This window comes from Lagopus leucura, unplaced genomic scaffold (genome assembly GCF_019238085.1).
Source record: "Lagopus leucura isolate 7727_CA_CO unplaced genomic scaffold, USGS_WTPT01 Super-Scaffold_73, whole genome shotgun sequence".
NCBI lineage: Eukaryota > Metazoa > Chordata > Aves > Galliformes > Phasianidae > Lagopus > Lagopus leucura.
The window spans coordinates 51,879,576-51,906,829 of NW_024962252.1; the positions used below are offsets into that span (position 1 = coordinate 51,879,576).

At 41.9% G+C, this 27,254-nt stretch overlaps 1 protein-coding gene across 7 annotated transcripts in view; it reads right to left on the reverse strand.

Annotated features, from left to right (window-relative positions):
- The window catches only part of TMEM181 (transmembrane protein 181), a 53,767-nt gene that overhangs the window by 20,471 nt on the left and 6,042 nt on the right, over positions 1–27,254 (reverse strand). For 2 of the 7 annotated variants that reach the window (XM_042889918.1, XM_042889908.1), the window contains exons 1-2: positions 12,820–12,950; positions 1,723–1,826 (exon numbers count right to left, since the gene is read on the reverse strand). In XM_042889918.1, coding sequence (XP_042745852.1) covers positions 1,723–1,826; positions 12,820–12,950 — 235 coding nt within the window. Of the gene's footprint in view, positions 1–1,722; positions 1,827–1,926; positions 2,078–7,508; positions 7,573–12,819; positions 12,951–23,401; positions 23,449–27,254 lie in introns of those variants that run through there. The other 5 variants (XM_042889958.1, XM_042889935.1, XM_042889927.1 and 2 more) reach the window with 4 other exon arrangements.

Below are 27,254 nucleotides of genomic sequence, written 5' to 3' on the forward strand. Positions count from 1 at the left end.
AAATACCGGAGAAAAGTGATCACAATCCCAGTTTTTCAAAACTGAACAGCAACCAGAACAATAACTCGGTTCTACTGCTGTGCCTCTAGTAAGCAATATACTAAAGCTTTTTAAAGCATCTGACAGAAACATCTTGCGGTCTTATCATTGAATAAAACAACAACAACTGTACTTAAATTGCATTGTTATTGCTTTCCTTTATTCTTACTAAGTTAACAGAATCACATTCGGAAGCAGAGAACCTCTCTGAGATGAGGAACATGAAAACTGCATAGGTACAGGAAATGAGTTCTGCACTTATCCTGTCCTTGCACTCATCTCACCACAACGATCACAAAGACACACAAAGGGAAAGTGAGCAAGTGTAACCTGCAAAAAAACAAATCCACACTTCTTAGGTTACAAGAACTGAAAAGGAACAGCCTCCTCAGAGTAAGCTATATTTTTTACTCAGATGAGTAGTTAAGACTGCTAACCTTCCCAAAAGAAGAACCACTGTATGGGGAATGGTATATAGGTTGCACATAAAGCTGGATGCATCTCCCACCTTTTCATTTACCTCGTGGGTTTGGTGAGTTTGGCTCATACCACACCCTTTGATGAGTGAATGCTCTATTGTTCGTGCCCCTCCCTCTGTTAACAGGAAGCATGAAGCTGTCAGCCAAAGCCATTAAAAATCACCACAGTGTAAGTGTTCATTCCGTGGCTCTCCTCCCAAGGTAAACAACTTTCTTTTAAAAATAATTAAGTTATAATAATGAACTGCGTCCAAGCTTTGTCAACAAAGCCATCCAACAAACCAGTCTCACAAGGAAAACAACTTTCCAGCTTTGCCAACTCCTGAAGGGAACCACAGACGAGTCCTGGAAGCCTGGCACAGTGCAGATGTTGGAGCACGGCTTACAGCAGCCCTGGAACAAAGGCACCCACAGCACTAGATCTGCATGCAGGCAGATATAACACAAAAGACCTACAGCTCTATTTTAGGATTCACTCTTAATTAAGAATGAAATTCTCAAAGAGCACAGATGGCTGCTCGCCAATTCTCAGGTAAAACAATTTTAAGCAATTCTTAAAACTGACCTAATCTCAGTTTTCCATTTTATCATTCATATAAAATGTAAAAGTATTTTTTTTAGTATTTTAGTCACAAAATAATGCCCTTCAGCATCCTTAGACAAGTCAGAGGAAAAACACTGGTTTATCTTCAAGAACTGAAATAAATTCTGTTTAAACCTTAGGCCTCTACAGTCAAGCAGCAGGAACAATGGACTTGTTTCATAGGTAAATTTTTAATATTACCATGAATAAAGTGCTTTCTATAGGGTATGGATACACACAAAAAGCCCAAGTCAGGCAGGACTGGATGAGCCAAATGCCTCTGCAGGCCTCTTCCTTCTAAAAGGAAGTGAAGGATGGGGTAGAGATAGAGACAGGTACAAAGACGGGCCAAGATGGTTGTCAGGGGAGCAGCACAGATCATGCCAGCTGATACAGAAATAGGATATCATGTGAGGAGCTGTTAAATGGTCTAACATGGTAATATCCCTATTAAAAAAAAACAAACACATGAGAAGGAATTTTCGTCCCCTGTAAGAAGTTATATTTCCTCAGATGTCTCAGGGGCAGTATGCTCATTAGCTTTCACCCACATCTGTAACTACCAGGACACTAAGACAAAGAATACAAAAAGGTAATGTTTTAAAAAGGCAACATCCTTACCTGCTATTCCTATGAAGACTGTCAAACCAAAACAGACAAAGAATACTACAAAAACCAGGACAAAATGTCGTTTGGACAGTGTATATAATCGCATCGGTGCCAGCCTACAGAAACAAAAGAAAGCACAGAATTAGCTGTCAATCATATTCCTAAATTATAAAAACAAACAAAAAAAAAACCACAAAAAAAAACCCACCCCTGTACCTGTTGGACAGATCAATACAATGGAGAAGGTGTTACAACAAAGGTTGTGATGACAGAAGGACCAGCATGATAGAAAGGTACTACATAGGAAGGGAAGAAAACTGCTCAACCGTATCAGAAGATTCCAGGTTTGCAGGGGAAAGCTTCACCAAGAAGGGATCTCCATAAAGAGATCCTTCCTCAGCTGCAGTCAGCCCTTAAATGAGGTCTAAGAGAGGTGCAGCCAGGCTCCACTCATCACACAGCTGAACTGCCTTCACCTGTGCCCTGGTCACCCAGGGCTGACCAGGTCCTTTCCCCACGTGCTCAACCAGTGGTTCAGGCTGTGACTCAACAGTTCCCATACAATCCCCTTCACTATTCATTCCTCCACAAAAAATATTAAACCAATCTTTGTGGTAACATGCAATACTAAGAAAAGAATACAAACTAATGCTACTTTATAGAGCAAAGATAACTACTAGGGATTATCAGACAGATGAATGGGCACATACACCCATATCCCACAACAGACAAATTTTGCATGTTTTTTTTATACTAAGATTTTCTATTGTCCAAAGAGAAAGCAAGGCAAACAATTCACTATGAACTAGTAAAAACATATAATAACAACCTAAATTTTCTTAAAGGTAGGTATTACAGAATAAATTGCATTTTTTTTATTAATGGTGGAGTTTGAAATATCAAAATATCTGTTTAATGATGATGTGGAAACAAAGAAAGAACACAGCAGTAATGAGGAATGCAAGCAAGGGACTGTAAATGTTAAAAGTTTGCACAAAGTGGCTTTACAGGACTCTGGATAGCATCAGCAAACACAGGGTAACTTTTGTGCCCACTTGCACAGAGCAACAACCCAGTCCAGTTTAGAGGCCTCACAGACAAATGCAATTTTAAGTTGACTTTTAAAAATCCCAGTTCATGGAGGCGCTCCAAACCAAGACTTGTCTGCACAATTTTTGCAGAGAAATAACTACACTACTTTTCCTAAACCAAGATCTTAACGCCTCAGTCTTTGTGCACTTAAAAGCTATTACTCTTGTGCTAGTATTAATAAGTAAGACATATTATCTGACTGACAATTTTTCAATGGTACCTTCAGTTCTACAGATGATCCTTGTTTACCAAGAACATCACATGTGGGGTACTCTCTTGATTTAACAAGAACTCTCTAACCTCAACAAGAAAGTGCTTGCTACGTGAAAATCATTTTAAAAATGCCAATATGCCTACATTGAATGTGACAGCCTAAGTGGATACCACATGCTCCCTGGAAGAGCACCTACTGAGCACTGCCCAGTAAATGAAAATTAACTCCATGAGCTGGGAACAACTGAAGTGAGAAAAGTGACATATATATGTAGGGAACTATCACGCATATCTTAGCTTATATCTGGCAATATACTTAACAGCCATGGCCTGGTGCATGATGCACTTCTGACTTGCTATGCACATCCTTGGCTTTGTTGATGAGCTTCCAATTTTCCAAGTTTTTGTAGACATTCGGAGCTGTATTACGTGTAATACATGTAAAGCAGCTTCACCTCCTGAAGGGAAAGTCACCAGGGTTCCCTCAGCCAGCACTCACAGCTGTACAGTTACCAGCAATCAGCACCTTCCCTTAGTGTTGCACCAGAACACAGGTGTGCTCGCAAGCTTTCGAGGAAACCTGTTCCAGACATTGGTTCATTCTTTATTCCAGTTTCTCTGGATGGTGCAACACCTAACAGTCAAAATGGTTTGCATACACCTGAAAAGCAGGTGTGCTGACACTTTACAAGGAGACATTTACACCAGACATGCTATGTCTTCTCCCCTTGCTTTTCACACTGCTACTCCTGAAGTCTCATTTAAGAGAATGGGTGTAGGTATTTCACAGGTCAGTGCTGCTGTACTGATCTGCCCAGAGACCAGGCAAAAGAGCAGAGTAAGAAGAAAAACAAACAAACAAATGGAGATGAAATAGCTCATCTGAGAAAAAGAACATTCACTGAAATGATCCATGTAAGGATTTGAAAATGAGATACATACTGAAAACTATCAAAGAATTGTAGAATGGCTTGAGTTGGAAAGGACCTCAAAGATCATCTAGTATGCACAGAATTCACTCATATAACCAAGTATGCAGAATTAGATCCCCTCAAACTCAACTCGTATCCACCTCAAGCCGTTGCACCAGCAGTTATCAGTGTCTGGTACTTGCATTGCCATGTTAGCAACAATTACGAATTGTAAATCACAAAGTATATTGCCCTTGAGAAACAGGAGTACTCCAGTCTGTAGGATAACAGAAGCATTTCATCTCTTTAAAAGAAACCCACTGATTTCTGACCCCTTAAAAAGTCTGAAAATACAAACTTGTGGAAGTGTAAGAGCCAAAAGCAAAATCAGTGAAACACAAAAGGTAAGCTATTTATTTTCATTTCCTTGTTTATCACAACCAAATACATACTTCAAGCAGGCTGGATGTACCAAACTATGCATACAGAAATCATATACGCATACACATCTTCTGAAAAGGTCATATCTACCTGCAAGACAGAGGAAAGCAAGAAAGGACAAAAGGAAACAAAAACAATAGTACCTGAGTCAAGGCTGGAAAAATACAACCAAACCGAAATAAGAAGAGGAACAAGAATAACAAGTCAGACCCACAGAACATTTCTATGGGGTCTCACGTAACTTAAAACGCACTGATAAATATTGACCCATGTTGGATGTGATGGAAGACATGCATCTGTGCATTAAAGTCCTATGTGATCAGGTAGGATAACTATAACTGAACTTTGCTCCCTAAACTGGTCTGTGAGTCCACAGCTGTGTAGCATGCAGCTGGCCAGCAGAACCATCCTACCTAGCAACAATTTGGAGATAAAACCGGTTGTGTGACAACATCGCTAGCAGTCCTTCAGAAATGCCTATTGACACAGCACCAAAGTCCATTCTGATGAATTCTCTACAGATTTACAAGAATAATTCTCACTCCCTTCAGAAGTCATTTGCTATGAAGCTAGACCTTAAACTAAGGTGATTTTGGCCAAAACATAGTTAAACATCAAGGCCTTTACTCACAAAACCAGCAACACTGGAACCCAGCAGCTTACACCCCAACACTTCCACCAGTGCTGAAGTGATACAAATGCTGTGCCAGAGAACTTCCAGAGACTTTGTGAAAACACCTCACTGTTTTTAAGTCACAATCACCACACAACACTTTTTGTTAAGAGCAAACAAGAAAGCTCAGCCAAATATTAACTGCAGTTATCATGACAGCCAACAACAATTTATTACGCTCCTACAGAGTGCTGTAATTTTCCGTCACCCCTCCTTGCACTCACAGAATTTCCTTGTCACTCTGTGGTGTCCCATTTCAGCCTATCACCATCTGACAAGACAGGCAGATAAAACGGCTCTCCTGCACGCTCACTGTTTTACATCTGCCTTTTGGAAAGAGATCATATAAAATTTATGAACACAGATAAATGCAAGTTGATGACTTCCTACCAACATCTGAAAGGCCTAAAAAGAATGAGACATTTGGAAAGCACTTAAGGGAAGATTCAAAAAGAAGCCTCACTCCGGAAGCACTTGTACAAGGGAGTAAAGAATTGTGCTTCCCTTCATCAGTGGAAGAAGCCTTTTCACTCCAGCCAAGGCAGCCTAATAAGGCTCAAGGAAAAACATCCCACATTCACAGATTTGTCAGGAAACTTTCACACGCTGGATTTTTAAGCTAACTTGGATAGAAAGTGATATTTTATAACTACATTAGATTAAAACTAACTGCAAACAGCAGAATGTTCAGCGATACAACAGGGATATATTCAACACCTGGAATGATAGTCAGTAAAAACTACAGCAATGTAACTTGTGACAGGAGAGCAATGGAAATGCATACTTGTAATAACTGTAATCTTTCAGTAGCCATTCACATAACAGACATAAAGGTGAGTTACATTTTGCTCTTTGAGCCACGTTTTGGGTCAAGGTGTTACACAATTGTTTACCTCAGGCTATTTCTCATTTCCTCAACATCACATCACTTCCCTTGCCTGCACTATGCAGCCTCTACTACAACGTCATCACTAAAAACAAACCATTTAATAGTTATAATGCTCTTCACTTAAGAATATCACTTTCAGATGAAGAGGATGGGACACAAGTGGGATTAAGAAGCAGTTGATATCAAAACCACAAATAGTTCACTTTTACGCATGTTTTTTTAGCCTATAATGCTCTGCCTCCAAATGCTCCTTTTAGACTCTCCCAAATGAAAGCACAGGAACCACTTTGATTTGAAGTGCTGCATATAGAATCATTAAGATTGGAAAAGACCACTAAGATCATGAAAATCAAGCATCAGCCCATCCCCACCATGCCCCCTACCCATGTCCTCAGTGCCACATCCGCACAGTTCTTGAACACTTCCAGGGACATGACTCCATCACATCCCCAAGCAACCTGTTCCAGTACCTCGCCACTCTTTCCGAGAAGGATATTTTTCCTAAAATCCAACCTGAATGCTTCCAGGCACAACTTGAAGCGTTCCCTCTCATCCAATTGCTGTTATGTGGGAGAACTGACACCGAACTCGCCACAACCTCCTTTCAGGCAGTTGCAGAAAGCAATAAGGTCTCTCACGAGCTTCCTCTTCTCCAGACTAAATCATCCCAGCTCCCTCACCTGCTCCCCATAAGACTTGTGCTCCAGACCCCTCACAGCTTCATTGCCCTTCTCTGAACACACTCCAGTGCCTCAACACCTCTCTTGTTGTGAGCAGTACTCAAAGTGTGGTCTCACCAAGTACAAAAGGAATACACTATGCGCATCCACAGCACCAAGACTACCGGCACATACCCGATTTCCCTCTTTTAAAGGCGACTACTGGCTCCACTGTCCCCCAGCACACCATGAATTCCCCCTTGCAGATGCACGATGCCACAGTAACAGCTAAGGAAGGATGCAGGACACACAGCTGCGTGCAGCAGCAGCACTGTGTGGTACTGTTACATGACAGCTGAGCATGGTTATACCAAACAGCTCCTGTCTTTGGTGGCTGTTTTACGTCCTTTCTGCGTTGCTCACCAATGTCGGAGCGATCAGCCAGGGTTATTGCTCTGTTCGTGCAGAGGGACACCAGGGGAACAGGTTTTTCTCTTGCCTTCACCGACACAACCTGAGATGTGGAGTTATTCACCATATGGAAAGAAAACTTTCTGCGTGTGGCTTCTCTGAGTTTTCTGATTTGCAGAAATCAAGTCAAATAATCACAAATATCAATGCAACCCCACCGATCTATTTCCTTAACGAGAAATGAGGTGCGCACGCCGGATAACAACAACTCGGGTTCCCGCCGCTGAGCGGAGGACTTTTCCTCCCCGTCCCGACCAAGCGTCCTTCAGCCCTGCCGCGGGCCGGGCCGCCCCGGGACTGCTGCACAGTCGCTCGCCGCAGTCACCGCTGAACTGCGGGGCAGAGCAGTCCCGCGGCGCGGCGCACCGCACCCGGCCCCGGCAGCTCCCGCGATCCCCGGCCCCGCGCCCCCCCGGCCGCTCCCCGCCGCCACCGCCACCGCCACTCACGGCTCCATCCCGGCGCCGCATGCGCAGTGCAGGCGCCACCCCCACCGGCCGGCGCCGCAGCCGTGGCAGGACCGCCGGCAAAACCTCCCGGCGGCTTCCGACTGCGTCACCCGCCCGCCCCGCCGCGCCGCCACGGGAGCGAAGGGCGACGCCGCTAGGAGGGGGCGGCGGCGCCGCTACGGCGAGCGGCAGCGGACACGGGGCGGGGCGGACACCGCGCACGAAGCGGCTCCGCTGCCGGGGGACCTCGGGTGCTGGGGATGGAACCTGGGAGTGAGCCGTTATCTCGCAGCCTCTAGGAGTAACTTCATTTTGCACAGGTGCTGAGATGAAGCTGGGTTTTATTCTGCCTTCCTGCTGAGTCTCCCGAGGCTGGGCAACTGCTGTAAGTGCAGCTGGTGGAGATGATGAGAATTGGTGAACTGGGGATGTTGCCAATTTGTATTTTGTGCTCGGTTTTCATGGCTGTAACATTCGGTTCTGAAAGTCTGTGCTGCAATTAGAATCATGGAATCATTACGGTTGGAAAGACCTCTACGATCCCTAGTCCAACTGCCAACTCATCACCACCACAACCACTGACCACGTCCCTCAGTGCCACATCCACACGGCTCTTGAACACCTCCAGGGACAGTGACTGCACCACCTCCCTGGGCAGCCTGCACCACTGTCTCACTGCTCTTCCTGACAAGAATTTTTTCCTAATATCCAACCTGACCCTCCCCTGGTGCAACTTGAGGCCATTCCCTCCCATCCCTATTGCTGCTACCTGCGAGAAGAAGCTGACCCCAGAGGTACACTTGGATACCCGGTGCCCAGGACAGGATGAGACTCAGAGCTACCTACTAGCTGTGACATGTGTCATGTATGTAGGGTCCAGCCACCTCAGTGTGACTCCAGAAATAATCACATCAATCAACCAATGTATGATTAAAAAACATCTCCTCCATGCTTCCATTAAAAGCTTGCTTAGGCAGCTAAATGGTTTCACTACAGTCCGTTTTTAAAGGCACTTAACATCAATAGTATACTCTCAATAATTTTACTTGATTAGCCTAAGGGCAATTGACATTGTTACTGGTGAGCTGCCAGCCCTGTCTGCCCCCGTGTGGCTGCGGTGAACCTAACAGAAGGTTCCTGGCAATGTGTCTAGCCAGCGACATCAGTACCCATCACCTCAGTCAGAGCTTACAGCATGGGGGATCACACCATAACCGCACAAAAAGGCTGTGCTGAGACATTCCAGGCCCAGCTGCGTCCTTCACACTAGAGCCATTCAGAGCAGCCTGTAGGTCATTCTCTTAATCTTGGAGTATCACTGCTAAACTCGACATCAGCACGGTGCTTCGCTGTATCAGCTGATAGGCTAGCAGGCTATGTTCATTAACCTGACATTGTTTTTTTCATGAATATCAAGTTGTTGCTTACAGTTAATCAATTCTGAAGATAGACCTCAATTAAGCCACCCTCCTGCTCTCCTGTTTATCAGGAAGGCACTTTAATTGCTTGTTTTCCTATAGAAATATTTCCAGAATGCTGAACTCTGCAATGTTAGCCTGAGGACAGAGTTATGAAACTCCCACAGAAATACATGTCAGCTGACTGCCAGGCTGTACCTTCCAGTAAGCTTGGCATACCTCATTGATGACATGTTCAAGAGAAAAATGTGCAGGTGCTTTAGTACAATTGGCAGTAAGCTCATTTTTTAAACCAGTATCTTATTTAAAATTGCTTAATGCAGGGAAGAGAGAGTCATTAGCTGCCAGCTCTCCACCAGCTCCTCCTACCCTGCCATGGCCTAGCAGGCACAGTGGAAAAGGAAGGAAGCCACTGGTGGGAATGGAGGCATCAGGTAACAAAGTGCTCACTGAAGTAGCCTGTTTGCAGCCATTTTTCAGGGCTAAAAGTTAGAACAGGCTCTGAAACCACTGTAATAAATCAAGGACTGATAGGATAATGTATTACTTCTCCCTTCTGACTTCTCTAAGATTATCTACTGCACCAAGCATCTCTCAGCATGCCAATGACTTACGTAGCGCTGTAGCAGCACTACGTCCATCTAACCTTGTTCCAGGGTCACCAGTTAGGTTATTTAGTATCACATGCATTAGTCTACAAACTTCTTTTGTTCAAGCATACCACAAAGTGCCACACTGTCTTGAGGGAACTCTTAACCTAGACAGATGGCATTGACTGGCATACTGAGACATGGCTAACCCTGCTCTCCTCATCCTCTCTCAAGTGCTAGGTCATCCAGCACCACTTGCTCATGGAGTTGTATATCAAAAGGCACAATTTGGATTACGGGTTATTGAACAGAACAAACTCACTAACATGGATTCCCTTTCATTCATACAGAGTGAATTCTGCAGCTTTGAGGACTGAGGATGACATAGCTTGAGATGGCTGACGAGTATCTCACTTTTAGTTGTTACCTATTACCAAGGAAAAGGCCGATCACATATGGCTGTTGAACCACATGTTTAAAAATAAATAAATAAATAAATAAATAAAAAAAGCAGCACAGTGCCTTAAAGGAAATTGTCACCAAAAAGATGTCACTAGACTGGGACAGCCTCAGAGCTGAATCAGAAGTGACTCAGCCACCATGCAGTGAGAGCACATCTGCTTGGGATAAGAGCTTCACCAGCTGCCTCTGAGCTAGGTCATTCCCTTCACCAACTCCCCAGTCCCTGAAGATGAGCACATATCAACATAATGCATAAGCAGAGTCAAGAAGAGCTACTGCCCTGCCAGCCACAAAGGGCACAAAGTTTGGTATTCTTCCATCCTTCCATCACCTCTGCCCCAAAGCCTTTCAGTCCTGAGTGTTCTTGTTCCCCGTTGACACTCCTTGAGTGTCCCTACATAACTCAGAAGTGAGACTGTAGCAGTCAATGTTTTATTTAATTATTTATCTTTCCTAGCAAAAATTGATTACTTGCAAACTCAAGCCCCTCTCCTTCCCTAACACTTAATGGACTAGAGCTCTCAATTTCCATAACGGCAACGGAAACTATCAGTCAGTGCCAAATGGCTTCTCAAGAAGGAGGAGAGAGTTAAGACTGGCAGTGGTCAATAGCCACACATTTATGTACACAGTGCATGAGAGGAAAAATCTTGCTCTTATATGGTTTTATTGTCTTTTCACTTTGTTGGTCTGATACATTATTTGCTTTTAGTAATCTCACTATTTTAGACAATCTCTTTGTTTTGAAGCCACACCACAATTCTTTTGTCAAATTTCCAAAATGTCTTTTGTCTTCAGAGCGGTTAGGCTCCCCATTGCATCCTTGAGTTGATGCTCATTTGTAACCTGACCAAAAGTACTGAATAAAATAAAGAAAAAGGATGAAATTCTTAATTATCCTTCCCGCAAGTGAGAGTTGGCTGTAAGAAGAATGCGCTGTAGTATCTAAAACTAGCGACCAGAGATCTTCCATCTTACCAAGAATCTAAAGGCAGATGGCACTGCTGCATCCATTGACCCATGCATTCATGCAATAGCAGGTATGCAGTAACAGCAGCAAGAAACTCATTTGGTTTAAGTCAGTGAGGTTAAGATCCTAGGAATGCAGAGAAATACTAGCATAGTATCTTTGTCATGAAAAATTGTCTCCTTCCCAAGAGCACAAAAGATCTCAATTTCACCACTTACCATCCTAAAAGTTCTCCAACTGATGCCTTGTGGGGATATGCTCTCTGAAGGAAAGGCAATCTAATGCTAACTCTACAAGCCCATTTGATTCAGTGAGGTTGTGTCTTCTCTGTTCAACACAAAAAGTCCCTCCGTATGTACTTGCAATCATGTAATAGCATTAAGAAGAATTTACTTCAGAGAGCTTGGGTTTCTTCTGAAAACAAAACCGAGCACATGCATATCCCAGGACCTCTCATTTCTTAATCTAAAGGTTGTTCCTCCTTTCTTTACTCATTACAGCATCAATACTCATTACTACTCTCCAGAAGCACAGAGGTAGATCTTCATCACACTTCATTGCTTTCCATGGTACCACACATTGTGCCCAGATGCAATGAGCCCTGCTCTGACAGCACAGACCGTGGCTGTTTTAAACTCCGCCAAGCTGCCAGGTGCTTTTTCCAACCTGTATGATGCTCTGTAATCCTTGCTATTGAGACCAAGAGGCTAGGTTCACTATGATGTTCCATAGCCTTCAATGGGGAAAGCAGGCATAGCATACTGAAATCCAATGACCTAAGCAGGAGAACTGTCCAAAAACACTCAGAAGTAATAACGCTCAGATTCATAGTAGAGCTCAAAGGAGAGCACCTCGCAAGGTGCCTAGCCTTTCTTTTTGCCTGAAGAGAACAGACACCACATCCATGTCTTTTTTGATATGCCCTTGTCTTGTAAAACATCACTGTTCCCATACCCTTTTTTACAAAAACATATGTAACTCTTCATTCCCCAACCTGTATTTGTGAATATTATTGTCTGTGTAGTTCCTGGCATTTGTTCCTTCTAATTTTCATTCAACTTCTTCTAATCATTTCTCTGAGCCAAAAATTCATTTAATTTATAGCCATGTCCTCAAACACATTTGGAGTCACAGAACCTTTAATGTTGGAAAAGAGCACTAAGATCATCTAGTCCAACCATCAGCCCATCCCCACCGTGCCCACTAGCCATGTCCCTTATTGCCACATCTACAGTTTCTCAAACATCCCCAGGGATGGTGGGTGCCTGCCTCTCTGGGCAGTCTGTTCTAATGCACTGCCACTATTTCTGAGAATATTTTTTTTTTCCTAATATCTGAATACCTGAACATCCCTTGGCACAACTTGAGGCCATTACCTTTCATTATTTTCCTAGCTTTGTGCAATACCCGAACATGCATACCCACTAGCTATTATGGACACAGCAGACAGGCACAGAAGCAGTGTACAGTTCCATTCAGGACATTCATCATTCCTTCCAATCCAGCATCGCCAATAACTATCATATCCTAACCGATTTTGTAGCTCTCCCAGCGCTGTTTCGTGGCCTTTTTATACCCAGCTACATGGCAGAGGATAGGCCTAGCGCAGGGCTGTGCAGAGGGATATCCGCACTAGGCACCTGTGCGATCTGGATGCTGGAGGCAGAAGGGGGGTGTTGGGTTGGCTGTGCAGCGTCTGGGGAGCTGCCAGCTATCAGTAGGGCCTTGTGCCTTAAACCGACCACAGATCCTTTCCCCCTTGGCCAGACCCTCGGATCGGCCAGTCGGGACACCCCGCGTTCCCCGCTGCCAGCCCCGCGGAGCCACCCCTGCGACACGGTCCCGCTCCGGGAGCTCCGCACCGCGCCTACCGATAATAGCGGTCATCCTTGTAGGGGGTGAGGTCCTCCCTGATCTCCCGGTAGGTCTCCCGTACCCGCTTGCAGAAGCGCTTGAGCTCGCCGCACAGCGGGCTGCCGAAAGCGGCGAAATCCGCCTCCATGCCGCCTCAGGCGCAGCGCTCCGCCATGCCGCCGCACGGCCCGCCCCGCGCTGCGCAGCTCCTCGGGGTGGGGCTTCCGCTCGGTGCTGCTTTTTCAGTACCACGGACAGTGGCAGCCGCGGCCCAGGGCCGAGGGGAGACCTCTGCTTCAGCTAAGCGTACCTGCGGACAGATGGAGGCTTAATGCCTTATATACTATATACACGCAAACCACTCTATTCTTAAAAACATTCTGCCTCTGTTTACAATGAATGCCCTGATTATTCATAATCTCTTTTACTTTCCTGACCCTCTGGCAGCCTAATATGCATAAAAGAAATTCTATGCTAAACCTTCTTTTCACAGTCGTAAGGCTGTGCAAAGGGCCTGACCTTAGGAATTGCGCTGTTTGGAGTTTAAGAATGGCTTCTACTGATGCCTTTTCATTTGGAATAGTGCTGTGTCACCTTCACCTATGTTAGACTTTAAACTTTCCTCAGTAAACACGACTCTATCAATTCCAACCTTAATATTTTCCATGAATTGAATTCACATCAGCTGTGGTGTGCACACTGAAAATGAAAGCTTGCTGCTACTGATACATTATTATTGTTTCCAGAGAGCATAGATATAAATCTCAAAATCTGCTTTACTGTCCTTCCCATGGAAGCATCTTCCCTACGTGAGTTCAGGAAGACAGACTGAGCTGTTTTGCAGTCTTGCCCTCAGTCTACATTTTATCCCTTGTAGTTATCAGTCAACTCCCACATCTCACCAAGATGAGGTACACGAGATGTCATTTCAGGTGGTGCAATGTGACAACATGGCTCCCACCATAGGTGGGGTAAGGAGAGGAAGAATTGTCTTCAAATGAGAAATTATCCTTCCCAGCTCTGGGTATTTCTAAGTCTGAAAAGACATAGGCAACAAGGTAAAAGCCACACACACACACACACTTAAGCTGGAAAGCTACAAACAATAGAACATGAACTGTTCTGGCAGAAGGCCCAAAGAGGAGCAAAGAGACTCACCACTTTAGGGCAGAGCTTGATCATTAAAACAGACAATACTAAGCAGTCACTACTATTAAAACCACCTGCCTATCTTCTTTTGGCAAATTCTAATGAATTAAACCATTACTCCTCAGGAGCCAACTGATCACACTGCTTCCTTTATAGGTTGTCATTGTTTCCTGCCTGTTTGGTACATTCATGGATTACAGTAGGCTGGCACAGAAAAGCATTCAATTCTGCAGATTGCACAACTTCATTAAAAGCAAAGGGAGGTCAAAGACTCACAGTTCTGACAAGATGCAAGAGCAACCAGCAAATTCCCTGCACTTTGAGGACAACAACTTGCCATATGCATTTCAGGGCACTTTGAGAACACTTCAAACAGCAACTTCTGTGTCAGCCTTGTTTGAGTTCTGCTGCTTTTTACAGCACATAATAAGAGACAGGCAGCATCAAACTGCATCTGGGAACAAGCCAACCTAAAGCAATGTTGAGAATCCTATAAATCTCAGTTAGAAGCTAAATGTCTGGAACTTCATACGTCCCCTGGGTGCTCCCAGTGAGGGGAAGAGCAGCCCCAGGAGTCTATAACTACAGTGTGATCAAGCTCAACATCTGCTCACTGCGTGCAGCATATAATCTCATGTGGATAAGGTTTATTTTGGAGGTGGAGCTTAACAGAAGTCTTCAACATAGTTTTTCTTTCTGATTCTCCCCTGTGTATAGTTAGCATTTTACACATTAGCCACACATATTAGATTCCGATAGTATCTAAACACAAAGCTTAGAAATCCAAGTAAATGCATCCAGATTATTACTTTAGGCTCTTTCAGAAGAAACAGTAGCTGGTGCTGAGAAGGGGAAGAAATACATGCTGTCAATTGAGTTTTTTTTTTTTTTTTTTTTTTTTCCTCCAGCAGAAGAAGAAAAAGCACAACCAGGCACAGCTGTTCAGAAAATATTTTCCCCTTCAAAATTGCTCTGAGCTGGAGAGAGGCACCTTCAGACTGCAACAACTGCTGTTTCCCCTCAGAGGGGAGCTAAGGACTGGCACATCAGATCGCACAGAAAAAAAAAAACAGATGTTCATGCTGACTTTCCCAAGGTAAGACAGTATAAGCTGCTGTCATCAGGCTGCAAATACACGTCTGGATCTAGCTGCTTGCAGGAGCTGTCAGTGAGCACCCCTGAATAGGATGAGTAGAAACTGTGCTAAGCCCCACAGGAACTTCAAGACCTTGGTCTATCCCACCATCTTCTTCACTACTGCCTTGATACAGGAAGAAGATAACCCCTGCCTGTTCCCAAACCACCTTGGTTTGACTGTTGCCTCCTGTCAGAAAACCAGCTGCTCACAGCTAATCAGTTCCATGCCTGTGGCTGTTGCCATACGGCCCTTACTGCTCCTGCAGAGGATCACGGGGGTTTGCTGGGTCACTCACAGTGATGCAAGGCTGCTCGTTTATTTGAAGAGTGGCACAGAGGCATCAACTGGGACAGCCTTGACAGATCATCTTTAGCAAATAATCTCTTAGCTGACAGGGGCTTTGGAGCCATGGCTGGGCTTGTCATCACTGTAAGGAATGAAGCTTTCGGCAATTCACTGCAGCTGGGAGTCCTGACCCCTCAGATCAGTCAGGCAAGAAACACTCATCTCTTCCTGCCTTCAGAGACAAATTTTTCTGCCTGCTTTGAAGAGATGGGAAGACAAGAAAATAAAATGAGATCTATAATTTCTTTTGATCAAAAGATAAGAAGATTCCCTTGAAAGGTAGTTTCAAGGGTCAGAAAGAGGAAAACTGAATTACCACTGATTCAACACTCCTTTGTATCTCTTAGTATGGCTGGGAAGGAAAAGCCCACTTGGAAAGCAAAGGGAAGACCTAAATGGACTAATTGGGAACATGACAAGGATGCGTAATCAATGAATATATATATATATATGCTATATTAAGAAATATACAGGAAAGTTAGTCTAAACAGGTAATCACACTAAAGAAGAAAGCTTACCCTTGTCCTGGGCTCACTGAGAAGACTCCAAGAGGAGCAATCTCCAAAAGAGATTCTTCCTCAGTGGTAGTCAGCTCTTTAATGGGGTTTAGGAGAGATGGAGCCAGGCTCCATCCCTTCCAGGAGCACAGGAGAATTGTCTTCACCTGTGCTCCCAGGGCTAACTCATTGCTCGCCTCAGGTGGTCAATCATAGGTTCAGGCCATGATTCAGCTGTTCTCATATACAAAGGTCCTAAAGTTACATTTTAACGTGGTGTTTTAGTGTGATTACTGGCTTTCAAGCATCAATCGCAGTTGGAATAAAAGTTTCTGATAGCACACAGCAGTTTAACTATCCCTACTCCTGTTAAAAATGGTAGTTGAAAGGGAAGATAAAAACTCAACAACTTGTGACTTCTAGGTAACAAACAGTGAAGTCTTAAGACTACCCGCTTACTTTTAATTACTGTTTACCGTTTGTATTTTGGTTTCCTTAATCAGTGAAATAGATCATCATTTTTTACTTCCTAATTCTCACACAGCAGAATGTAGCAAGCATGCCTCATAAGCACTATCTTCAAACCATACAGCTTTATTTTCTAGAAAGTTAAAAAATGTAAAAAAAATGAGAAAATACATATAACGTTATATGCTGCCAGTTATACAGTGCCACTATAAAGTGCCTATTTGAAGCAAAACATTTGATGTGTATGCTTTATGTTGATTTTAAGATGCCTATTATCCTTTCTTTGAAAGTCAGGTCCCTTGTGAGATAAAATCTCATCTTTTAGGAATATACAGTATTAATTGAATAATAATATGGCAATAATAAGACTAAACGTGGGTGGCAGGCTGATGTAAAGACAGGGACACCAACGTCAGGGGCAAAACAGTCTTAACACAAGGAAATCTAACTTAATTAATTGTCAGTTGAGATCAGTACTTCAGTCCTCTCCATGGGCAGTGGTCCCTTTGACAGGGCGTCACGGAGCACCTTCTCCTCCTCCTCCTGCCTTGGTGCTCCCTGATGTTTCTCACTCTCTTTGTCCCCCCTCCTCTCTCTGTCCACCATTTTCTACCCTTTCTTAAGCACACTTTCGCTGTGGTGCCGCCATCTTGGTGGCGGGGCCCAGCCCTGCCCTGAGGTGGGGCCATCAGAGCAGCCTGGAACCAGCTGTGTCCAACCCAGGGCAGTCCTGCCCCCACATCACAGAGGCCTTGCAGCCCTCTTACTGCCAAAATCTTGCTACTTGAGCACTACGCATTATTATTCTGATGACACTTTTACATTATTTATAGCTGTTCTGTTTGTTTCTGAACTGTTTTACATATATCTCAAGGGAAGCAATTAAACAGCAAAATAATGAAAAGTGTCAAAAGTTTTGGAAAGCTTCTCCTTTCCCTCATAGAAGCAGATTATTGCCTGCATGCACAGCCACATGTACATTAATGACAACAACCTTTAGGTACTGCTACATCTAACCAGAAACATGCAGTAAAACAAAGGTTTTACTCTGTGCCTGTGCGTCTCCTCTCTTCAGCTAATTGCTTCTGAACCACAAAGCAAAACACAAGATTAAATACAGAATATGACATGCAGCAACTTATTTTTACTCAAATAGAAGACGTAGGCAACTAGTTTTGCAGCTCACATTGCAGAATTACCAGCATTTTGGAATTAACCAGCCCAGCCTGCACAAACCAACAAATGTGTCTCTTTCTCATTCACATGGGACTGCAGCTAATTTGCAGGACTTGGGTGTAGTTCTAAGCTCCCAGATCTAAACGTGTGTAGCCAATTCAGGAACCCATGCAAAACAGGGCTTCCTCATCCTTAGGCCCTTGCTCCTCGTTCCGGTGTAGGAAGGAAAGAAAACCTGTGCGTGCAGAGTGAAGAAACCAGTCATGTCCTCCTGCCAGGTCAGCATCTGGCTGATGAGGGCACTAAGAATGCAGCAAATGCCTCTGGAGCTAATTCTCCTTTTGTCATTGTATCTTTCACACAATTAACCTCTGCATGTAACCAAAATGCATTTAAACAGAACAGTGTTAACTGGAAAATCTCACAGGATGGAGAACCCATGATTTTGTTCCCATGTCAATCATTTCCTTCACTGAATGCATTCTCTTTGTATTTGGTTTAGCTTCCCTAGTCATTAGTGCCTGTTGTGCTTTTCTCTGCTAAACTGAAGTGCCTTTTGATACCAGCATTTTAATTTTTTAAGATACTGAGAATTGTTCAATTATGCTCTTCTCTGAAATAAGCTAAATAGACAAAACTCTTGCTGCAAGGCATTTTATTCAATTTTTGAACGTCACTATTTTTCAACATCCCCTCTTTTTCCGAGACTGTTTAAAAACCTAAGTACTAGAAGCACACACAATACTCTATCAGGTGATATCAATTCCCTACTTTCAATGCCCTATTTAAAAATCTAAGGATCGTGCTCTCTTTTTCTAAGAACATCTCTTGGATCTGCTAACATATCACATTGAGATACTTGTCTGCTCTGACATGTAACTCATCAGACTAGCAGCTTCTTGAGCTAAATTACTGATCTGGATATATATATGCACATTCCTTGCTCCTAAACATCTAACTTCACATTTGCCTGTAATAAAATTGCATTTTGTCTGCCATGCCTTATGGCATTCTCCTAATTACCATTCTGGCATTTTTGTGCCATGTCCAGATTTTATAGGTCACAGTTCTGTATCTGCTTTTGAGTCCTTTTTATCATCAGATCTAGTACTCTGCAAAATCCTGTCAGAAATACTCTGTTCAGTGGCAATGCAATGCTGTAGGCTGTGTAAGTTCATTCTTAATCCACTTAAAGCACATCTCATTCACACTAGTTATTGCTAATTTCTTCATTAAAATCCAAGGCAGTGCTTCACCAAAGGCCCTATCTGCAAATTGAGGTAATAACCTCAAATAATGGTGTCAAAGCACACAGCAGGGTAAGACCTCTTTTTTACCATAGTGACATATCACCTAAAATAAGTTTCTTATGGCTTATATCCTTATATTCCAGTTTAACTGACTCCTATATCATTCTTTTTATTAGTTTGCTTGCTCCTTGGGTCTGCATGTGCGGCCTGCCACATACATTTTCCTCCAGTATTGTTAGCTAAGCATTCTCTCAGGTTCCTGGAATTTCTCACGTTGAATGTGTTAATAAAAATGAACATCCTTCTCTGGAATTGTCATCAGCCTACTTTATGCCACTCGTGACAACAAATCAGCCAATTTGAACCTTCTGAAAAAAAGAGTGAAAAGAGACAAACTGACATAGATCCATTCTGGGCATTACTGCAACTCAGTAACTACTACCTAACGAGAGGGTTTGGCATTCAGTTTAGTACAAGTGTAAATCCACCTATTTTAGTAGAAGAAGAAAGAAGACATTGCAAGTTCTCAAGTCTCGCAATATGTTCTCCAGTAGTACTATGTGATATCATCTTGCATTGCTAGGGGGAAAACATAGCTAGTAGATCCCACATTTTTTCCTTGAAGTTAGTTCATGTACTCTGTAGCTTGTCTCACAAGAGAGACTTCCTTGTAGAGCTAAAATTGCAAAACTGACTCTGAAGCCTGTATTCTCATAACACACTGCTTGGTGTCATGTAATTTTTGCTTCTTTGTGTGCAAAAGGAATTTCCTGGCAAGTATTATTTGGGAGTTGCACAGTCAGTTTCAAGTTGTAGTAAGATTCCATTCAGTCATTGCCACCCACAAGAAATGGCTGAGAATTATTAATATTACAGCTTTTGGGATCAGTGACAAACTATGTCCACTTCCTGCTTACTGCATCTGTGCTTGGAGCAATTGGAAATGATGCAGCTTACTCTCATCTCTGCATTGGTCTCAGATCTGAAATGCTTTGATGATTCAAGCTGTCTCTCCTGGCTGACTGTGGGTGTACTCCCTGATTGCTCAGGGAATTACAATAAATATTCCTCCTGCTGCCTTGCTCAGATTCACTGCTTTGCAGTCTCAGGGGATTTCTGTTGCAGCAAGAATGTGTGTTTCACATTTATTTTTGTGATGTACCACTACACACTGCTGCAGTCTCTGGTTACCTGACCTCCTCTATCTTTCCAATGGTGATGTTAGTCACTACTGCTGCAGTCTGAATGTTCATTCATCACCTTCTCCATAAGCAGGCTTCCCCCTGGGTGAATTCATACAGGTGGGATGAAACAGGATGAACTGCCCTGTATTTCTGTGCCCACCACTGTACACCCTGAGAACTAGAGGTTTCCTCGTGGATCTGTCTGCCCACTTTACAATAGTGAAGAGAGATGATCTCTCCTCAGTTCTTACACACTGCTACAAAAAGCCCCTGTCACCCACCACACTACAAAAACAGTGCAGAATCATCTTCCTTTGAGACTTGGTGATATGCTGTATTACACAATACAAAACCAGAGTGTTGTGCTGGAGATATTATTTTTTACGGCTTAACAAAAACATCAAGGGACATAAAGAATGGAGCAGATAAAAGGAAAGCTATTAGGATGCAACACTGAGGAGCTGAAATAATGGATTATTCAACTACTCTGAGTCAGGCACAGATAACAGTTGTTATAGGGCTTCTCAGTGTCCCTGTGCTAGAAAAATCGTTGTCAAAAACCACCTGGGTGGAAAATCCAGTTAATTTGGTGAGCTTGCTGTGTATAAAGCTCTTGTGAGTAGCACTGAGCTCAGACTTTATGAACCAAGGTCAGAAAATTCAGCTTCTAGTGTCGTTTGAAGTAGCAAAGTTTACTAATGCTTTTTGAAGACATGAATGTTGCAGGATTTTGTTCAGGTTCTACAGCCTTTGTCAGCCTGCAAGCATTGATAAAGCTTTTAAAAATGGTGCCCTCCCTGTTGGCAACAAATTTTTCCATTATAACATTTAAGCTTTAATACTTACCAGTCAAAAATTGATTCTTAATACAATAACAACAATCCACTGTTCAGAGGCACCATAAAAAGATGGCATGTTTCCCGTTACGTGCTAATATAAAACATTCACAAGATTTTATTTCAAACAACATAGTTCCCCTCCATATCTTACAAATTTTCAGTGAAATGATACTGTTGTCTCTTCATCTTTGATCTTCTACTAGGCATTGAGTTGCACCTCTTTGTTCAAGCAACAGCATAACTGATTTGGACATTTGTATTGACAGAGGGCACCCCTGACTTTAATAAATGTGAAAGACAGCTTTGATGGTATGGTCCAAACATCCAGTGCCCAGACTGAATTTACCAGTCACAGCTTACAAAACTGAGCAAAAAACTGTCTCCAAATCCCAGTGTAAATGTACACAGTGCAAACTGACAATCTTTGCATGCTCAAAGACAGCTTCATTTGTTGTTGAGAAAAGCTCATAAGAAAAACATACTGACATCTAGTATTGCCCATAATGGGATTTTTTCACCTATGTTTTAAAGACATCTGTTGGAATACGAAGCTATATCTGCAAGAGTTTTCTATCTGCACCTGTAAAAGCACTGTAGCAGCACTACATCCTCCCAGAACATGTAAGCCTGCTATTTCTCCACAAACATGAACCTCTGAGCACTGAATTTCATCTGTAAATATTGTCCAGCCTTGTGTTCCAACCACCTGATATTCTGGGCAAGACATAACATTTCTGAATTGAAGACTGAGCTCAAGAATAGCTGTATCTTCAGTGGAGATTATGGATGATTTATATCCATCTGTTGAGGCATACACTACCTCCAAACAAGTCCATCAGCTTCTCATGAGAGAATTTAGGAAGTGTGAGTTTTTCACAGTGGTCACTGATTTTCTTAGGGGCTCAAGTATGACATGGAGAATTCATCACATAGATTTACTCTCTTCTGCTAAGGATATGATTAAGTCTGAGCTGCTGATGAGATTAAAAACCTTTCTCCATTCCTACAGTTATGTTTTTGAAATGGATGCTTGCTTTGGATATTCCGTTGAATCTTTCTGCACCTTTTATTATCATCTTTCGGAAATATCAAATCTGACATAAACTTTGCAGCTTGTGTACAACCCAGTAGTGCTAATGAGATGGTGATGTCAATGCCTGGTTAACCCTCTTCATTTGCTGGAATAAATTAATATGTATTAATAGAAACAATGATGATCTCAGCAGGAGTCACACTTATAATCCATACAATGCAGCCAGCACAGAAGAGACTGCTTTGGCTGTCTACGTTGCAAAACAATATTTTTCCTATCAGATTTCACCAACATCCTTTCCTGAGCACTTTCAAACTCCATTCTTTCTGTTGGTACTTGAAAACATCCTACATTCCCTACTTGGACATCTACTCATAACGTTTCTATGAAGGCAAATCAAAGACATCCTCTTAAAAGTCATTATGTGCTCCCTCCCTCCTAACTTGATAAAATTTAATAGGTTATAGCATCCAAAATCGGCCAGCGAGTAGACTGACAGAATATGGCTCACTAGCACTGACTGCATTTATCCAGAACTCTAAAACTTTTCAAAACTTCAACACCCACTCAGTATTTTAAAATTATATGCACTTACGGGTCTTCATGGGTTATTTTGAAATTAATTAGTTAAATTGTGGATCTCCGTTGTTTCATATGATTACTACCTCATTCATATAATTACTTCCCTGCTTAACTATTTTGAGAGTAAATTTCATCATACATCCTGTTCTCTGAATGTCTTTAAATGATTATTTCTGAATTGCCTGCTACGCTGTGTCTTCCAAAAGAATTCCAAGATCCAATTTAAAGACAGCTGATGTCATCGCTTGTCTCTGTAACTGTACTTAGAACATCTTAAACATCTGTTCTTTTGATCGTTTTTGACTTTGTCTCTTACACTGAGCAAGCTACGCAAAGCAGATTAATGTAGCAACTTTGGGAATATTTTCAATACTGAATTCCATGTTTTGGTATTTCAGTCTTTCAAACTGTACTCCAGCATAGGACAGCTGCATTTCCTTTTTTTTATTCTTTCTTTTATTAGGTTGTCTGTAACTTCACAGATGCAAGCAATCTTGCTATGAGGTTGTTTGTTGTTACTATCTTTGAAAAAATGAAAACATTTTCCTTATGGGTGTGAGCGGCTCTTAGTATGCAACATTTTCTATTTGAGAATATTTTAATTTTAGATAATCATTTTCTCAATTTCCTACCATTTTGATTCCCTATGTTTAACATTCACATGGTAAAAATTTCTACAAAAAAATCAAGCTTCCACAGCCACTAATCTTTGTAGTGATGACGGTGAGGATGACCATCATTGTAGTATTTTACACTGCTATATATGAACACAAGTGACTGACACTTATGCATCGACTCATGAGCTTCTTATCGTCTCAAATACTTGGGTTTCTTTTCCCTCTGAAGTAAGGGACATTCTATCACACGTGCTGCTGATCCACCCCAGGCAGCTTCACTGACTTCCTTGAACTCTCTCTCATTGCTACTGTCATACTCACCCAACAGCTTCTTCATCATGAATACACCACATGCTTCTGATGACATTCAGTCTGTGGCATTTCACTCATGTTTTCCACAATCTTCAGAGATGGAATCGTTTGGGGAATTTGGCAGCTCTCAAAAGGATACTCTTTGATTGAATTTATGGCCTGAGGGGACAATTCATTGGCATTTGGAAGTTAGGCAGTTTGTAACAGAACTTGCAGTGCTTCCAGTGTGGATTATATGTAACCCATATTTTCTGAAAGTTGTTCAGTCCTTTTTCACAGTCACTGATAAGTTCTGTTGATCAGACACAACTCAAATCTACAAAACTCACATATTTTATAAACTACAGATAACATTATTGGTATAATGTAATTAAGAACAGTAGCAGCAATTTTATGGACAGAACTATATGGAGAAGTTACAAAATACTCTCCATGTCATACAAATGGAGCCGGTCAAAATGAATGCTTGACACTTCAGCTTACACTAGTTACTACAGCAGCTCAAGAAGAAAAATCTTGAGATAAGTTCACAGATCTCAAGAAAGCCAAGATGCTTCCCTCATTAAAAAGAATCACAGTGATGCCACATATGAAGATGAGACACTGCATTTGGCTGTCTCCAGACGAGGCAAGTAGAGATGTCACAGGTTTAAATCATTCTGAGTATCTTCCCTTTTGCAGTAACCAACTCATTCAGACCCCTTTCTAAAGCAAACATTCGGATCACGAAAAATAAAAAAGTCCTAGATGGCTTTGACAAGAAAAGGAAGAAATTAATCTCACCAAACCTGCACAACAAAGTTGCCCTCCTTTTAGGAAAGAAGATGGTCACCACAGAATGCAAATTGAAAGGGGAAAAACAATGAAAAAGTATTTACTGCAGTTCAAATCTAACTTTTCTCCTTATCTGTGGGGAAGTGAGAAATTGAGGAAAGTGAGGAACCATTGGAAAAGATAAAAATATCAGGAGATGCACAAACCAAAACATTCCCCCAGATGAATAGTTCTCGCTTTGATCAGTAAAAAAAAGGTATGAAATGTGTTCGTTTTAAACAGAGCAGAAAATGAGAATAAGGAATACACGGCCATAATGGATGAGGAACCAGATGAAAGGGCTGAGATGAATTTCAATTGGCATGAAGTGCTGCAATTTTTTTCCCCTGATCTTATGCAACACCCTCACAACTAGGTAATTGCTTAGCTTCTGTGTCTATCCTGTTAACATTGCATATTGAAAGCTGGGCTGCTGTTGAAAAAAAATAATAGTAGTAAGTAAAGATTGCTATTTTATTATTCTTTGTGATTCTGGCAGTAATGCCAACAGAAAGTGGAAAATGCCAGACCAGAGAACACCAACAATAACCTGTCTCGATGAAAAAGCCCACAGCTAGTAGTTATTAAATCATATATACAAGCTTAACTCTGTGTATAGCTGCTGTATTCTCAGTTTCTCTTTAAAGAGCCACTGATTAAACAGTGTTCCCTCACATTTCCTTCTTACCTTTAAACAGGCAGCAAAATCAGAGGGCATGGGACTCACATAATTCTTATTTTTGTAAATACACTGCATTGATAAATAAAAAAGCCAGAGAAAGCATAGGATTTCCTTCTAGAAATAGATGACCACACAAATCTTCGTCACTGAACTATAACACACCCCAAATCAAAGTTAAGTCTGCCTCCTCTATACACTATGCTTGCTTTATGCTTGCTTTAGAAGTGCTGGAATAGGAATAGCTACACTGGCTCAAAATTAGAATCCATTCAAGACTCACGCTTAGCTTCCTACAAAAGCCACTTGCAAATCCCCCAGGAAGAGAATGGACAGAGGAAATTCATGTGGTATTTAGTCCTAGTACTCTCCCAGTCTCTGGCTATTGCCAGAAACTTTCTGGCTCAACTGTAGCATCCTCAGTCTCTCCTGGGTGGCAGAGGTCATTTCAGAGACAGTTACTGCACACGTGAATCTACACTTGCTTATTATCCCCCATGAGGACGACTCCGCATTTATCCATGCTGAGTTTCATCTGCTATTTTATTGCCAACTGTGATAAAGGCCTGAGATCCTTTATGACTGGTCACTGCCTTCACTATTGTAAGTAACTTCATATCATCAATAAACTCTATAGCTCAGTATTCAAACTCTTTTCAAGGCCACCCATGAATACGGTAAAGAGGTCAGGATCCATCAGAGACTCCTGCAACACTCCAAAGGTAACGAGGACCCATTATGAGAACTTGCTATGGGAACTGACATCAAGATTCTCTCATTTATGCTACAGTTAGGGTGTACGTTATGCCAGGTACAATACTTTACTACTGCTTATTATTATGATTTCTTCAGTCCCTGAATGTTTATGTTTGCTAAAAATGTGAAGGAACACTAGCCATCACAGCATTTTATTCTGTTATTAAAGACAATAGACACAAGAGTTCCTTGTGGTAATGTTAAAGTTTCCAGTGTATCAAGGACAACATGAGAACTACCAGACATGCCAAAGATAACCTCCTTAGACAGGAAAGCAAGCAGAGGAGAAATGGCACAAGAACTGGCTGATGTTCAGGCAGATGGGAAAATTATTACCATGACAATTTTGCCATCTGTCCTCCCATACGACTGACACAGTCCTACGGCCTGGTACACGGATTGGGTTCAGTGGAACTTAAAACAGTTACTGAAATCGGAAAGCACAGGGGCTTCTGGCTATTTATTATTCAGGTCATTCCAGAGGAGGCTTGTCAACTACTTTTAAAGTATTTAAGGTGCTCAACATGATGAAAATGCAACAAAAACAAGTCAGGAATTTTCTAGTCTGCAAAATTTTATTAAGCAACAGCTGGACAACTCTTACAACTCCAAATCATCAAGGAAAAATAGGGCAATGAGTCAATCTGCCAATCATGTAGACAGTAAAGAATTTGGACAAACCACATTTTTATAGGGAAACCAACAATGCTTTCTAGGCACCTCCTGCAAAATCTATTACACAAGATACATGAAAGGAAAGGCAGATCAAGATATGTTTTTAAGTACAAACAAAGTGGAAACCAGGTATACCATGGTACACTGAGCAGAAAAGGAAAAAAAAAAAAAAAAAAAGAGAGAAAACATGAGATTCCCCAAAATTTACTAAAAAAAAAAACCAAACAACCCCATGTAAAACATGTAAAAGCACACAAACTGTGTACCAATTTTCAAAAGCATTCAAAAGAAAAACACGCAGGGCTTGCTAGCTTTAGAACATGTGCACCTGCATGATTGTATATGCTCTTTAAATTAAATAAAAAAAAATAAAATCCAAAATCATGTTCAAAGTTATAGTACCAAAATAACACGTTTAATAAACAAATGCAACTCCCTTACTTTTTCAGGAAACACTACAGTGCCTTTTCAATCAAATGCATCTCCATGCTGTTCCACAACACCATATACTTTATCTACAACAAACAACGAGATCTTGAACAGACAAACCCTTCCCCAAATGCACAACACAGAAAATGAAGAAACAAATGCTGAAGCAGTGAAGCGAAGGGAAACCAAAGGCAAATCATGTATAAAGCAAACAAAAGAAATGAAGGGAAAACTATGATAGTTTTGAATAAATAGTTTGAAACAGAATAGGCAGGAATTATAAGCTGAGCTCTATCCTGATTAAATACTTGAAACTCAGGTGTCTGCACACTGGTATGTTTCTCTTTTATTATTACTTTAATCTGAATCCATATTACCAGAACCAACCATTTGGACAGTAAGAAAACCACTCCACAAGTAGATGACATTTGTCAGGATTCAGAATTGCTGAATCAGACAATATTTTGAAATTTGTAGTTATTTAAATGGGAGGGCAAGGATTCAAAATGA